We start from the raw sequence: 17,279 nt of genomic DNA on the forward strand, positions 1-17,279 counted from the left end.
GACAATATATTAAATGTTCATCAGTTTAGGGGCCAATGCAGGATACTACTTCAACTGTGCTTACGGGATCCGAGATGGACCAAATCACACATTCTCTTCACTCTAGGATACAAATTCCACCCACCTGCTGCTGCGCTTAAATGTGATTAAGTTTAGTCACTACTTGTTCACCTCCTAGGTGGGGCTGCTTTTCTCTCCAATCTGCTGCCTGGCGCCATTATTATATTTTCTTCAAGTGCCTGTTAATGAGATCCCAGCCAATCCAGGATCATGTCATGAACACAATGTCACAAGGTCAGAGTGAAAGTAGAAAGCCTTGTACACTTTCTGAATCAACTTTGTGATGAGATTTGAATTTATGATGACATCAAAAGGCTAATTCAAAATGAGGGCAGGAATGGGGACTGTGGAGCTAATGGAACTATGAACACTTTCACCCCAGTTTGCAATCCCCCTGCCCTCAAAGGTGAGACTTTGGAAATAATCACAGAAAGCCCACCCCTACTCGTTTCAGCTCAGCCTTAGTCTTGATTAAATGATAGAAAGCAGAAGATGAATTTACCATTTTCTTCCTCTTGCATTTTCAGCTGATGATTTATTTGCATTTCTGCCAAAAATAAAACATCAGTGCAGTTAATAATAGAGTTGTCAGGTTACAATGAAAAGTGGAAGGAGGGAGGAGGCGTTCATATATTAACACTTCTGCTTTTACAGAGGAATATGTATTCTTTCACAAACCAATATGGGGATTGTAGAAGCATTTGAAAACAGTAACCAAGAATGGTCCTTTGACATAGTACACTAAATAAGTAGTAATTACTACTTTACGCTCTGCCCATAACTCACTGCAGTATAGAAGATCTGGTGGTATAGGTACAGAAATACCTGGACCATTATACCTGTAGTGGAAACTGATCATTGGCTGGTCACTGGTACTCCTGCAGCGATGGCCCCTTGCTGCTATTACCATAGAATAGCTATGCAAGGTCATATGCAGTGATTATCAGGGATGAAGAGAAGTCATGACAGCTGTTGGTACATATGCTCATGAATCATTACTAGCTGGAAGGCCAGAGGTGAAAGGGGCATTGCATTGCATTTACCTGCAGCAACACAACTACCGGTAACTTATTGTGCAGTTGCAGATAAGACACATACTATAAGTTTTAAGGGAAACAAGGGTTTCTGTCCTGGTGTTACATAGTTTCCATCTTTATGCTAATACAGGAGCAGAGAGCAAAGGCAAAGAAAAATTGCAAGCAGGAAGGGGGTGTTTTTTTTTAAAAAAAATAATTTTTATTAACCGACCAATCAAATCAAACCAAATCACATCACATAAATTCCGAATTACAAAGCCGAATTTTAAATTTTTGTTGAGGGGACCCATATTTCAAGTTCCGAAGGGGGATTCCGATCATCTTCTTGCTGCTGCATTAATATCCAAATCAGTCCAAATAAAGTTCATAATTCTATCCAGTCTTATCTTGCTGTTTCCACATCTCATCTTGTTCGTATATATTTTTTCTTTTTTTCTTTATGATCTCTTCTGATAATCTCCTTAAGCAGATAAACCCCAATTGTAATCCTGTGTGAATTTTTCCGTTCGTCCAATCCTCATATCGAGATGGTTTCCATATATCATTGCTTTCATAAATAACATCGCTCTTTCCTTCATTTATCTCGCAAACTGTCGTTCTTAAGTCCCTCTGAGGAGTCTCACACACAATACAAAAGCAACTCTATTTCTCCTCCCAGACTCAAGTCCTCCGACAGAACTTGCCAACATGGCGATGGTATTTTTAACTGCGTCATTCCAAAGCTCTTATACATCCCACTATCTTCTTAAAACATGCTTTGGTTAGAAAATTTATTTCCACACAGTCTTAAATCCACAGCTTAAGTCATTAAAACGACATTTCTGACTTGTGAGGGGGGGGGATTCCTGTTTAATCACATAGAGGAAAGAAAGGAAAGTTTTTTCCCCCTCCCCCATCCAGTCCCTTTGCCGTACCGAGTCTTGGTGTATCTTCTCATGATTTATTCTTGTTCCTCCGACTCGTCTTGTTTATCAGAGATCTCTTCAGTTAGCAGTCTTTACTCCCCCTCCTTCCTTGAAATATGTGCATTCGCTTCATCCTAATTGTTTCTTTTGAAGTTCTTGCAGCTAGTGGCGCGGATCAGAGACAGCGTCCAGGAGTGCCGACATCCCACAGGAGGGCATTCTGCCTAGTGCCCCCATCCCCACAAATTCGGGGGTGGTATAGGGCACAGCAGGCAAGGGCAGGCCCCCCCACAACCTTGGGGGGTAGGGAGGCTATTTACTCCCATCACAGCCTCCTAATTACCTCGTGTGGTTCGGAGAGATGTTATTGTCAGCCATCTTCCGATGCGCCCCTAGTGGCCCCCCCAGGAAGGGGGGTGCTTAACCCTCCCACCCCAGCCTGGAAATTCTCCCTTTGTCCCAATTGTTTTATAACCCCCACCCTGCTAGCCTCTAAAATCAAGTGGGCCACTTGGCTTTCATTTTCCTTTGTGCAAACAGCAAATTGATTTACAGAGCAGTCCTAGGCAATGTTACTCAGACGTAAGTCCCACTGTGTTTAGGATCTCCACCTCCACCTCCATATTTTAATTGTATCATTTACCTTGAGCAGAGAGTTCTATTTCTGAATGAACTGTGCCTTGGGAGGTAAATGGCAGCCACCTAAGAGTAGGAGAAGAGAAAAAACAAAATGAAATAAAGAAAATGAAGTAAGTTTTGTTATTTCCATACGTAGCATTAGTCTAACTGGGATAATTTCTTCAAGTGAACATGTTGCACAGGATAGGAATTGTTCCATAAGTCCTACAAAGCTTTTAACATTGATAATGAAATATTTGCATGTGAAACACATGCAATTATCATACAGCAGCCCTTAATTTATGGGAAGCTTGGGCAACACACTCTTGCAGGAGCAATGCAAAACACAACAGACCATTTCAGAAATATTCAGTTTTTTGAAATGACTATCATTATGTCACCTTTTAATATGGTAAATAAATATATGGTTTCAGCAAACAAATCTCATTCTGGTACAGCCCTTTGAATTATAGAATGCTCTACCTTTTATCTCACTAAGTACTGCTAATTTGCCCTATCATACAATGGCTTTGCTAAACTTCAATTATAAGCACATCCTAAGCAGGATCAGAGCCATGTAGGTCACAAGAAGCATAAAGAAGGTAACTGCAGTATCAGAAACTCAATTTCCAATGAAACTCCAGATGGCGCGTACAAATCTGGAACTATCTAAGCATTTTTCCCTTTCCAAGGATGCTTTGTATCAGAGATGTTTCAGACTGACAAACCACATCTGTCTGCTCACTTCACAGAATGGAGAAAAACAGTACAACAGCCAAGGGATCCATTGCAAGGAAGGGCCCATGAAGTGAAAAGAGTCTTGTTGTTGGGGTCTGGACTCCAGAGCTGGTCCTGCCATGAGACAGGGGCAGCTGGCGCCATGTATGGTGGGAGGTGAGTGGATGAAGACAAAAAAATGGGGTCTGAAAGGTGAGACAAGGCTTTTTAAAGTTTTGGCCCTAGCAGGGGAGTGAGCAGCACCATTTGGGAGCTCTGTTTTAAGGAAGCAAAATGCATCACGCATCCTCTAAACACTAACAAGTACATTTGACTTGGAAGAGAACCATTTGGAAGGCAAATAAAAGAACTCAGCACCCTGATAGTGATTTTGAGTGATTTTGAGCTTCAAGCAGGAAAGGGCCCTAGCTAATCAAATATATGAAGCGGCTGATTACTTCAGTGCTAGATATTGTGAAGGACTGATTACTATATATGCACACATTGCTCATGCAAAACTAAAAGATAAAAAAAAGTTAGGTTTCTAAATATAAAACCAGACAAAAGAACAGTTAGCTGAAATTCTTAAAGGTTATTCGAAGTCATGCAGTTTGGCAGCAAGAAATATCTTGGTAGTCAACGGGTTAAGAGTGGTAGGGAAGACATGGTCTATGCTGGAGGAGTTTTTGCTGAATAAGGTAGCTGGGTGAAAAGGAAACAATGGGGTAGTATTTGTTAGAGCAGGTGTGGGAGCTTGTGTTGAAAAGGGTATTGTATTTCTGTATTAGGGAGGGAAGGTCTTACTGAAGTCCCATCTGTCCTAGTTCTGCGTGGGAATGGGACAAAGGCCGTCCCATTTCCATGTGGATCTTTAATCTAAAAACCTTTCAAACTCCATACAGAAATGCAAAGTTACTTCTTTTATAGGACTTATGAGATGGTCCAAAGGCTCCATCACTGCTTCTGTTTGTATTTCAAAGTTGTTGTTTTTTAAAAAAGGTAATCAATTTAAAACTTTTAAAGAGGCATTAGCATCCACTTAGGAAATAAGGTGTTAGGAAAGTTACTTTTAGATGAAGACTTTTAATGAAATACAACCTTTCACAGTTGAAAATATATTCTGAGTTTTTCTCAGGTTCTCTGACGACTACTTTCTCACAGTACCAATACTGTGACATGCTATAGGCCTTGCAACACAACAGCACCTTCTGTAGTCTTCCAACTGACACAGCTTGTATTTCAAACCGATCGACCTAAAAGGCAAGAAACAGGTTCATATACATTTATGCAGTCAATAATAACCAAAGGTCACAACCAGCTCAGTGCTGAAACATTATGCTGCAAACAATATTGAGAAAGCTTGATTAACCACTTCCCAAAATTCATGCAAGAATTCCCATTGGCTTTAAAAGGAAATAATATCTTCTTGTTAGTAATAATTAGTCTTTCTTTATATCCTTTCTAAACAAAGAACTATAAAATATCTCAACAACAGTCCAAAACATTACAGAGGAAGATATTATTATGAATGGGGAAGATGAAAATTACTGTGGGTTAGCTGTCCCTCTCCAGGAACAGCCATATCTGGTGAACCAGACAAAGCTGGTAATAGGCACTTCTAGCTGAAGCCTCAGCCTCAGTCTCAGCCTCAAATAACAGTCCTGGATTGAGGAATACCCCCATTTTCAATGCTACACATTGAGATGATCTATCTGATCAAAACATATGAAATGATGATTCTATTCCCATTCAGAAATATTATTTAATGGAAGTTTTACTGAGGTTCTCAACTTAAAATAGAGTTTCTAGAAGTGTGACTAATAGAGCTTTTCCAATTCTGTCTGCACTGTTTGGCTTGCGATTCCACAGGTGAATTTCTAAGATACTGAAAGTGCAAGCCACATGAACAAATCAGTTAACCTGAACTATCACATTCTCTTGTCTACCTTTTCTTCACTTTTCACAACCATCCCAAAAGTCTTTCTTGCTGCCTTATTTTTCTCTTTTCCATTTTTCTTCCATTTCTTTTATCAGTTATTTATAGGATCCTGCTTTTCCTGATACTGATATTCTCTCTCAAAAAAGGTATGCAAGGTATTATAGTTTACCAAGTGTTAGTAAAGAAAGTGATGCAAAATTTGACTCAATTTCCTTCAGAACCTAGTGTTAAGTATTCTGTGTATTAAAACCACTTTCATTTGGTCTGAAATGGGAGTATACTGATTTGCTTCAGCAGGCTTACCATTCCTCTCTGAAATTTCACCGCCTTGTCAGATTTGTGAAGAAGTCTCAAACCAGAATCTCCTCTTTCTCCATATATGCATAAATAAACAGAAGAATCTGTTTCAGCATCTTCCAAGTGCCCCGTGTACACATAAACCTGGTAACTCACATCTAGAGAAGACAACCAACATTTTAAAAGGTGCAAATAATTTGAAACCATACAAACTGAGTGTAATGTCATGTTACACTTAACCTTCAGGCTCATGCTTAAATACACAGCATGCATCGTCAACCTAGCACTCATGGGGCACATAAGAGGCCCTCCCTGGGACCTACCAAGTTCTATTCCTCCTGCTCCTCACACCACTGGGGCCAGGCTTGAAAGAAATGTGCATGTCCACACATGCACATGTGGTACATACATGCACATACATGGTGCATGCATAACTGTGGTACATACACATTGTTGTGCCCACAACAGTTTCAAAAAGGTTGGCAGCACCTTCCGTAAATACATGGTGTGTGGGTGGGTGGGTGCGTAATTGCTTTTAGTTTGTTTCTGTTGGTGCTTCATAAAGCGATTCATAAATGAAATCAAATAAACAAACAAACAAACAAGGATACTATTGTGAAGCCCCACTGATTCGAATGAGTGGTTGGCATTGACAGGATTGTGTGCAATGATCTTTGTGAAAGCCATCTCATTTGGTAATAGTTGTAATATTAATTATTATGGTTCTTTGAAGAAAGAATATGCTATTACATGGATAAAGGCTTCTTCCTTTTTCCACTACTGGAAGTTCACACAGAGTATCTCCATTCCCTCTGCTCCTTGACAACCATTTGTTTGCTGAAAAATTCAGAATTTTTCCACTCTTTAGATGTTGTAGGGTTACCTATGAAAGGAGGAAAAAAACAGCAAAAACCTTTATACTTGTAGTTTTATCACTGTACTTCTCTGCTACACTGGGATGTAACTAATATAAATAAATAAATAAATAAATAAATAAATAAATTCCACTTCATAAATTGTCAATTACTACCCATTATAACTATTAACATACTACAGGATTTTTCTGGAAATAACCTGAGGATTAATAATGGAAAGGAAAAACAACAACACAAGAACACCCACGTTCATATAGTTAACCACAGAAGGGAGTATCAATTTAATTCTTTTTTTTAAAAAAGTTGTATTTAAAAATTGAATATTTTCATTTTGACATAAAATTTTCAGGTGCAATTTTGATGGCTTCATTTAATGGCTAGAATTTTGCATGTTTACTGGTACAGCTTCTCCGCAAGGGCAAACGTTAGCTGCAATGCTAGAAAACACAGTTTTCCAATATGTTATTTGTTGCCTTGATTGAAAGTCACCCTTTGAAAAGCAAAAGCTACTGTTTTGAGCCTTGGACTCAGATGTTAAAGAAAAGTGAAGCAAACAAGACAAGGTGTGTGGGGGGGGGGGGAGAAGAATCCCTGAAATAATTGGAGCTGAACTGAACTGTTTCCAGTACATCTGGGCTTACTGTTTCTAAAGTTCTGAAGTTAAGGTCCTTGAGCTGATGTTGGAAACTATTGTTACTACATGATTCAAGTTTTAAGATTTCAGCTTGTAAGCTAAAATGTCAGAATAAAACATGGGCATGGTGCTACAGGAGCCAGCTACCCAGGCAAGACACAGATATGTACTGAGTTCCGAAAGTGTACTACATTGTAGCATGAATAAATATTCCAATATAATACCAGATGCTGTGAGCAAAACATGAGAAAATAAGTGTTTTGTTTTATTTTTTTAAACCATATAGACAGGGTTGTGGCACTGGGGCAATTTTATGACCTTCAGCACTATGCCGTGCTTGTGAGTCAAAACAGGATGTCGCTCCCAGCACAATTGCCCTAAACTAAAGAGGGAGGTTTGTGCACTGAAACAGACTTTTGCACACAAATCATGTACTGGATTAGAACCAGAAGGCCTGCAAGTTCGATGCATATTGAAATGCAGAACTCATCTATCAGCATCACATTCATTTCAACAGGGTGCACGTTCAGACACTCATGTGATGCACAGAATGCATTTAGATGCACATCCATTTTCACCCATGCTTCCTGATCCAGAGAGTGATAGATAAGAGCAATTGATGGGTAAAGGCCTTTACTCAAGTCATGGACACCAGAGCCAGACGCCATACAGAGCAACTGTGCAAACTGTGCAAAAAGTAAACTGAGCAGAGAAGGGGCGTAGTTAACACAAACAATGATTATGGCTGTCGTTCTTGAGTATTTAGAGGGCTCACTTTGAGTGCTCAAAGCACTTCACAATCAAATACATTATCATGTTGTATTTATTTATTTATTTATTTATTTACGGCTATTAGCCCATAAATATCATGTTATAATCTTTGCAACAATTTTGCAAGGGAAGCCAATATTATTAATTTCCATATTGCATAAAGGAGGCTGTCAGAGATAGTCACTTTGCTTAATGCTACTTAGGCAGCAATCCTGTGCACACTTACCAGGGAGCAAGAGCTATTGAACTTAGTGGGACTTCTGAGTACAGAAGAGTAGGATTTAGTGATTTTATAGCTAAGATGAGATTTGAACCAAGAACTTCTTAACTCACATCTTTGGCAACTACAGTATATAAGCATGGAATAAGCACCACTGAAATGAATACTGATTATATTACAGCAGTGCTTGGTGGAGTGGGGCCATTAATGCTTTGAAAGTTTTAAATCAATCACATGAATCAGCATTTATAGATCACATACACTTAGGCAGTAGAAATGCATGTTATGAATGAAAACATATCAGTTTCTTGGGTGCCTCAAATAAGAAGACATTATGTAGAGCTCTGAGGTTGTGCTTATTTATAAAAACAAAACTAGTACCAATAAATCACCTGCATCCCTCAACAATCAACAGTGAATTCAATATGTAACCTGTGCTTTTAAAAATAACTGACAAATGTTCATATAGTATACTGTATTTTATTAATGGAATGAGTCCTGAGCCTTAAGAGCACAGTCACAACTGGAAAGTGTTTTCTTTTTTAAAAGCACTTTTTGTTATGTAATTGCATGTAAGGAGAAAAATTGATTGGGCTTTTAGTTAGTGGGTTGAACCTGAGATTCAGAGTATATCAAAGCTCCCTTTGCATTGTACCTAATACTGCATAGTGAAAAGCTGTGCTTTTCTTCTTAGATAGAAATGTTATATAAGCACTGCTGTTTTTAGAATGGCTAGTCTAACATTGGGGGGGGGGGAGAGTCAATAAAATGAATCATTAACCAACTATAGAAGCACCCAGAAAATAGACCAGAAATCTTGCCTTTTCCAACATCCATTCTGGCTGTTTGCTTGTTCCATCATGCCCTATTCTGATTTTGTAGATGTTTCCAATATGTTTTATTTCAACCTGAATTGTGAAAAGACAGATACAATATATCAATTATGGCATAACAGAAAAAAACAGCAATTCTGTACATGGCCTGCAGCATGGAGTCACCATTATGCATACAAAGTGCCATTTGATATGGACATACATACACACATACATACATACATACATGCATACATCTACTTTTCATTATTTTTCCATCACATCCTATATATGGTTGTGAACACCTGATTAGGATGGTTAATCAGAATGGTTAGTCTATCACAGTTTCTGTTAAAGTATGGGATGCCAGTGTTCAATGTCTCAGTGTCTCAATATGGGGTCCTTCACCCCTAAGAAGGTGACAAAGTCAGAGAGACTGACTGATAAACATCAAACTTTGGTGCAAATTCGACATTAAGAGGTGTGTTGCAAAAGAGAGAGAGAAACCCAAGGCCTCTTTCAAGCCCTCTTCCCCAAAGCAGCAAACAGCGGCGTAGCGTGGGTTGTCAGCACCCAGGGCAAGGCAAGTAATTTGCGCCCCCTAACCCCTAACCTGCCGCCGCTGCCAGCTTCTTCTTGCTGCTGCCTGGGCTGGTCTGGTGTGGTTCTCTCCCGCGCTCAGCGCTGCGCTGGGTGGCCGCTGCACTGTCCCTCCCCCAGATAGTCCCTCGCTCTCTCTCGGCACCTCACGCCTGGCACCCACCCCCTCCACAGTGGGCGGCGACCCAGCGGCTCGGATTGGATTCGCACAGCCAGCACTGCAGTGAGAGAGAGTGAGTGAGCCAGGTAGGGGCAGAGAGCTGCGAGTGCGAGCGCCCCCCCAGATGTTGTGCCCGGTGCGGCCGGCCCCCCCTGCACCCCCCACGCTACGCCACTGGCAGCAAACAACTCTCGTCAAAACAAAATGCAACAATTATTTTAGCCTAATTTTCTGTGGAGTGAGAAGCGTGGATTTGGGGGGTTGAGGGTGCCTGCTGGTTTTGTTGTTTCAACAGGTACTCAGTGTAATTCATCTTAACTCCTCGGGTGAAAGAGGTGTGTACTTGCAGCCCAAGTTCTTCACTAGCCTGATTTCTAGCTCCTTGTGGCATTCTGACAGGGCATGACACCTGGCATGAGCAGCTGGGCATGTGCCAAAGTGTGATGCTGCCACGTGCACTTTTGGCTTTGCACGGAAGAAGCTGTTTGAAGGAGTCAGGTTGGAGACTGTTTGTGTCTCTTTGATATATTACCTGTCTTGGCCTTGTGAGCTGAACAAGACAGAGAGGAAAGACAGAGGAAAGATTGGGTGTTTGAATTCTGAATATCAAAAGGCAGAAGAAGCAGAGAAGTGGTGATTTAGACCACAGTGATATAACTTGGTGAGATCCATTCATTTTTAACTAAGGGATAGTATGGATTCTTATTGAACCAAGGTAGCGGATTACCAATGAATTTAAAACAACCAATTTACTAATAATTAGGGATAACTGACTATTTATGACAATATATTAATTTATTATGGAACTGAAACAAACTGAGAAAAAAATTATTGGTTAGCTTTTCTAGTAAGGCCGTTTTCGTACAATTTGATACCATTGGTCCATGTTTACTCCTGACAGATTTCTCCAGTGTCTGGCTCTGAGGCTTCTGGCTGCTGAGAGTAGGTGGGTTATGAGCTCTGGATAACATGAGTGGTTGTTGTGATCTTGGAAGATGTTCAGTAGGGCCAGTTCTGGGGTGAGTTCTAATCAATCTTTTTTTTTTATCTGTGTTTTAATTGAGGTATATGTGTGTTGTTTCTGCTGCACTGGTGTTGCTTTTATGTTTTCTTTTGCATTTGTTTTCTTAAGTATAAATTGCAATTCATCTTATGGGGGAGCATACAAATGCTGTAGCCAACTAAAATCAATCAAATGAAGAAAACCAATGACTGAATTATTAAGGACCCAAAGCACATTGATTATTCACAAAAAGCCTCAAATAATAATGATATAATTGTTTCTTAACTGACTGATACAATTGTCTACTGATACACTCAGATTAACTGGTTGTGACGAATCTGAACAATATTAATTGCTGGTAATTAAACACAGATAATTGACAAAGATTAGATGAAGATGATAAGTTTTGTTACACCTGGGATTAGTCATTAAAATTCCCATTTGTTGTTGACAAGCAGTACAATGTTGGGGGGGGGGGAGCCTCTTATTTGAATGCAGCATCAAAGAAGATTAACAATCAATATAAAGAAAAAGGACCTAGGATAGTTATGAAGACTGAAGAAATTTCCAGGGTCCACCAGTTCCTTCATCAGATTTCAATATGCAGTTGACCCTCTCCCTTTTGTGACTCCCTGCCCAGAAGAAAGGTCCTGTCTCAAGACTTTTCCACTTATTACAGAAACTCAAGCAGAGGGTGACTGCTTTTTCGTTACTCCTATTTATACTCTGGTTGCATTTGGAAAGGAGGTACAAATAGTACAAATTTGAAGTTGTAATGAATGCTTTATATAGTCACTAGGAATATTTCTCTCGCAGACATACCAGATCTTATGGCACTTTTGGCAAAACAAACAAAAGCATTTAAAACGCAAAAAGACAGGCTGTTTTCAAAAAAATCCTGATAAAAAAACAAATATATATACAAGTCAGAAATATATGAAGAAAGATGGCAGAATAATTTCTAAAAAATATATCAACTAACCCTAAAGCAAACTGGTAGCATGATTCTTAGGAAACCTGTAAGTTGGTTGGGAGATAAAGTCCAACACTTTGGTGAAGCAGATAGATTAAGCAAAGATACATACAGGGGAAAATATTGGTGACAAAACCATAACATTTTAGTTATGGACATACTACATGTGAACGGAAAAGCTTTCTGCAGTTCTCCGAAGACAAAGGACACTTTTTCTAGTCCAGCTCTATTCCATTTATCTCAGGTGTTTTTGAAGCTAAACTACTACCATTATTAAACCTGAAAATAAACCACTTCATGTATGCACTGCACTACAAGAAGAGGTTTTCAACACTTAAAAAACAGATCTTCTGTCAAATTATTTATCAATTGATTGCTCTTCTGAATAAAAACTGGAGGCAGGTTCCTCTGATATGTTTTCTTTCTTTTCCTGCTCAACCATCACTTTCTACCTTAAAGAACTTATTAGAGTAGCTTTCCTCTTAGTTCCCATTTTAAAAACCCCTCAGTAACGCTGTCCACTTATCCTTTCTGCTCATTTATTACAGTACTGTACTTTTCTTCATTGTATAGAATGTTAACCTACCAAGACAGTGTGCTGCCTCACATGTGCTGCCAAACTATGGTTTGGTATCACATGAATGTGCCTTGCACATGCAGCCTTCTCCCGCCCCTCGCAAATTCTAATTTTACTCAGTTACTTCCGCTTTTGCAGAAACCACAGTTTAGTATCACATTTGAACCAGCAAACTATGGTTTAAACTAGGTTTGTGCACCAGATGTGGCTGAATCTGATTCTAAACCAAACCAAGTTGATTCAGATTGATCCAGGAATCAATTGGATTAGGTTGTGGCAACCCTGGTTCACTGCAGATAGGATCAGATCCACCTGTCAAGGGGGGTGATGTCTGCTGGTAAGGAATTTCGCAAGGAGCCTGTGTGCATCTTCTTCTTTCCTCCTCCCAACCGACTAAACAAGGACTTGTGTTGGGGGGAGAAGATGTAATCTCACTTCTCCTTCCTGGTTACATGTTTAATTAGAGTTTAGAACTCTGATTAAGCACATGGTCAGGAGAGGGGGAAAGGAGATAGAATCATAGAATTGTAGATGTTTGAAGGGACCATAAATGTCATCATACCCAACCCCCTGCAATGCAGGAATATTTTGCCCAATGTGGGTCTCAAGCCCACGATCTGAGAATAAGAGTCTCATGCTGAGGTGCACATCTTCTCCCCACCCATGACTACATTAGTGTGCAAGGCCCCAAACTCCAAAGTGCTGGATAAGACCCCGAATAAGATTAAATTTAAATAAGTTTAAATTATGTAATCAAACCAAGATCATGCACACCTGTTTCCATTTCTGCATAAGTGGAAATAACTGATTAAAAGGGAGTACCTGAAGGAGAGGGGTGGAAGGAGCATGGCATCATAAGGATTGCTCATGCAATTTCAAAGCTCAGATTCACATTGGCCATGAACTAATCTAAGCACACTGATTTCAATGGGTCCACTCTGAGTATGGATACCACCTCCAGAGTTTTGTGTCCAAGCAAGCCCTGCTGCTACAAACCTCCTGGAACTTTAATTGGGCTCCTTTTGTTCAAGACCTATTGAAATAAATTGATATTGCAGAACAGCAGTTCTTGCTAGATCGTTTGTGCTGTTTACTTGCAGGGTAAATTCTGCCATTATGCTGGGTGCACACTTCTTGGCATCCAATGCTCCCTGTGAAAAGCCAGAGACTCAGTTCATCCATGGTTATTCTTGTTTCCCAGAGATTCATCTCTCACTCTCTCTGTTACATTGTCTATTGTTTCGCAGACCCTTCCTTTCCAGGTCTGCCTTGTATGACTGCTTCCCTTGGGTCTTAAGCCTTCCTAATTTCTCCCACTCAATTGCAGTTCCTATCTAGGTCACAGCTAACTCCATCCTTCCCATGATGAAATACAACCACGTCTAATTGCTTACAACATTAAGGAACTAAGACTCATACCCTGTGCCTGCTTCCTAGTTACTGAGACAAAAAAAATGTGTTTGCAGCCTGACAGCTATTTAGCAAGTGAGAAGATCTGGGATGTCAACTAAGGAGTTGGTTGGGGGAGCAGCTGCTGCAAATAACTCCCCTACCCCATTCTTATCTATTATTATCTGTGATAATGCCAATAACTTTCAAATCCTACTTCAAATTTCTAATCCCTCTAGCTTGACATGCATGATAGCAAATCAGAATAAAGTGGAGAACAGCAAATTCTATAATTAAAAATAAATGTGGTTTCTGTGGCTTGCAATATTCATAGGAATCACAGGTACTAGATAATGGTGTAATTGAAGAGCCAGTCCAATCCTGGTCACATTCCCCATCAGATCATCTTTGTCTCTTTAATGGCAATCCTTTATAGAGGCATTGGTTATATCAGGCATAAAGCAAAATCAGGTCAGCACGAAGAGCTTGAATGCCCAGGGTACTCACACACACACACACACACACACACCCACACCCCGGTAAGATCAATATCCTCAGAACACAACAATACTAGGTAGTATCTGATTTGCGGCAGGTCAATATACTCGTATCTCAGGGAATCCATGTATTCTGAGGAAAGGTAGTGCTGCAGACATGCTATTACCTATATTGGTTATGAATAATTCACTAGTTGAGGGAGAGGAAATCCCAGAGATCTTTAAACACAGGTTTCAAAAGCAAAAATCTCCAGAACTTTCACTGTGGCTATTTATGCCACACAAAGCATATAAAAAGTATGTAACAAGAACAACTATAAACATCCCATCCATTCTACACAATCAGATTTTAAAAGTCCCTCCAATACAAGTTTAGGTGAAAGTTTGTAATTCTTTTCAGTCTGTGGAATAGAATAGCTGGGCTGTTGACTTGGTATTGTTTAAAAGCATTGGGTTCATTTGCAACAAATGTGGTGAAGGCTTTTAGCCATCCCTTCTTCATGCCAACTTATAGGGATGACTGTATCTTTACTAGCTGCATGTAAATCCTGCTGAAGAAAATTCATTTTGTAGATCTATTTTTCTAATTTTGAGTAGCAGATATCCATGACAAATCTGGTTGTCAGTATGAATTCTGGCATGCTCTTACTATGCATAAATTAATTTCCCTATTCTCTGTTTCCTATTATTCTTTCTTTCTTTCTTTCTTTCTTTTTTAAAAAAAACATTTACGTTTTCTGCAATTGTGTTTTGCTTCTGATTACACTGTTTCCTGGGTTTGAATTTTAAAGGCTTCAAAAAATAATCATTCCTGTTTTGAGTGAGAGAGAAAATATAATTTGCTCTGTGGCTCATGAGACTACAATTGATTTGGCTTGTAACGCAGATGTCAAGAAGCTACGTAATGTTTCTTCATGTGGGCAGATGTAGTAAGTGGAACTGTCAACAGCTTGCTGGATTTCAGGATCACTACCAGATTTTTCAGATCAACATTTGAAGGTGGCACAACAGCAGCAGTCAATTCACATTCCAGAACAGTTTGAACAATTTTGGCAGCAAGTCTGACCTTTATGCCTGGCAGCCAAGCCACAAAAACGTAGTTCAAATCACCACAATCTTTACCTCTCTGGATGTTCAAGCAGGCTGTTTATGAAGGTCCCTGGGAGTGAGGAGAGAAGAGAGCCAAACTACCTCAGCCAGAGATAGGTGAGGCCAGCTCAGCAAAGGCCAAATCCCTACACTCTCCCCTACATTACTTGTCCCACAGGCATGCCATTGAAAACAGAATTCTCAACCATCGTGTGTAATGGGAGGAACACTACACCCTGTGATTTTGCAACATCACCTTGTTAGTTTCTGTGTCCCTGAGTCCTAGCAGTGGCATGGCAAGTCACAATGGGTAAAATATCCCTAAACATTAAGGGGGGCGGGAGAGAGAGGAGAGTGTCCACCAGGGGTTATGATGCTGTGGCAGGCACAACATGCAATGTGGCCCTAGCATTCAGGTGGTAAAAGCCAGCTAGAAAGGACCGGGTCTTCCAGATTTGATAGTGTTGAAATCCACCAATAGAAAGCCTAAGTGAAACATCAGCATCCTTTCTCCATCAGTACAGCATAGTAAAGATGCTATAATCAGAGGGGGCGGCTATTCCTTGGCAAAGGCACAGAAAAAGATTTTTAGTAGTTCAGTGCACCCTATGAGCTACATGAAAAATTCTTTCTAACCTTCAGAAAGGGATAGTCACTCCTGCTGTGATTAGAAAGGGTTCTGTTTATCCTGTCCTTCCAAGGACAGTTCCAATAGTTCCAAGACAGTTCTAACATGAAAGCAGTATGGTCCAGTTCCAGTTACTGAAATATTTTAGTAAAGTGGGTCCTAAAATTTCAAGCTAGCATAATCTGCCTACAAGCACCTTGTAACTTCTTATAATGAAGCCCTTTTCTTTCTCTTCTTATTTCTTTCTGGAAAACAACCCTTTTATCACTCTTCACAGACCCAGCTATGAATTACCTCTTTTACATCACTGTTCACAAGATGACATTTCAGTACCAAAAAATGTTGCAGAAGCGATATATCCCTTTCCTTAGACAAGATGTTTATTTTCCTTTCATTACCTATGATTTCAACGGAGGCATATTGTTTTAAAGACAAGTTTTCAACCAATTGCTTATAACTAATTGTCTTAATGAAAACAATTTGCTTCTGCAGTTTCCCCTGCTCTCAGAGATATGGCAGGAAAGAGAATTCCAACTGCCATTTCCTATATACATTCAGCTGATTTAATGATGAATCCAAAGACATTAGATAAATTTATTTGAGGCAGTAAATATAGGAGGAAGTTCTTCTCCCTACCACTGGAAAGAATGATCTTGTGTGGGTAGGAAATATGTCGCAAAATAATATTAGCTACCTGGAATGCATCTTCCATCCTGGGTAGAAACAGCTGTTCTCTGTTGTCCTTGCCAAGAGCTATTGGTCCAGCAACCCCTTTGTCTCCATATATCCAGAGAGTGACATTTGCTCGGGTTCCTGCATTTCCTGTCAGCACTGACACTTTCCATTTATCAGCTGAAGGAAAAGGAGACTCACCATCTTGGATATTTCTCATATCCTCTGTGAAGTACAGAATGTCAATAGTAGTTATAATAGGATAAACATGAGTCTGAAGGCCTTTTCCCAAAACACAATGACAGAGAACTGAAAACAACCACAATATGTGCAAATCACAGTGCTCTGGATAACTGATGTAACTATCATGGAAAGCTTGGGAAAGGACAGCAAGTGCAGTCCTTGCAAGTGCAGGACAGTGTGGGCACCTTTTTGAGTCTGTAGTAAAGTACTCCATGTTGCAACTGCCACATGTGATTAAATGTTTATGTGCTGCAGGTTGCCAATTAGACACTGATTTATTTTTTTCAACATCCCCACCCCTTTTTTCAAGGGTCTGCAGCATGGAGCAAATAACTCAATCTCCCAAAAATAACAGTGGTGCCCAACATAGTGATAGTTGCCATGGAAAACTATCATGCTAAAGTATCTGTCTGAGATGACAGAGCTGGTCTCGGAGACTGTGTCGAGGACTCCCAGACTGCTGGTTCTGGGAGACTTCAACATCCATGCTGAGGCAGCTGGCTCTGAGGCAGCTCAGGACTTCATGACCACCATGACAACCATGGGGATGTCACCGGCCCCAC

At 40.0% G+C, this 17,279-nt stretch overlaps 1 protein-coding gene across 3 annotated transcripts in view; it reads right to left on the reverse strand.

The window, feature by feature from the left end:
* RP1 (RP1 axonemal microtubule associated) overlaps positions 1–17,279 on the reverse strand; it is a 186,153-nt gene that overhangs the window by 106,850 nt on the left and 62,024 nt on the right. For 2 of the 3 annotated variants that reach the window (XM_081013252.1, XM_081013253.1), the window contains 7 exons: positions 16,496–16,698; positions 8,895–8,981; positions 6,324–6,456; positions 5,580–5,731; positions 4,436–4,590; positions 2,646–2,704; positions 563–607 (listed from right to left, as the gene is read on the reverse strand). In XM_081013252.1, the coding sequence (XP_080869378.1) occupies positions 563–607; positions 2,646–2,704; positions 4,436–4,590; positions 5,580–5,731; positions 6,324–6,456; positions 8,895–8,981; positions 16,496–16,698 (834 nt within the window). The remainder of the gene's footprint in view (positions 1–562; positions 608–2,645; positions 2,705–4,435; positions 4,591–5,579; positions 5,732–6,323; positions 6,457–8,894; positions 8,982–16,495; positions 16,699–17,279) is intronic. The other variant, XM_081013254.1, reaches the window with a different exon arrangement.

Source organism: Podarcis pityusensis (genome assembly GCF_964106645.2).
Source record: "Podarcis pityusensis genome assembly, chromosome: 7".
NCBI classification, from domain to species: domain Eukaryota; kingdom Metazoa; phylum Chordata; class Lepidosauria; order Squamata; family Lacertidae; genus Podarcis; species Podarcis pityusensis.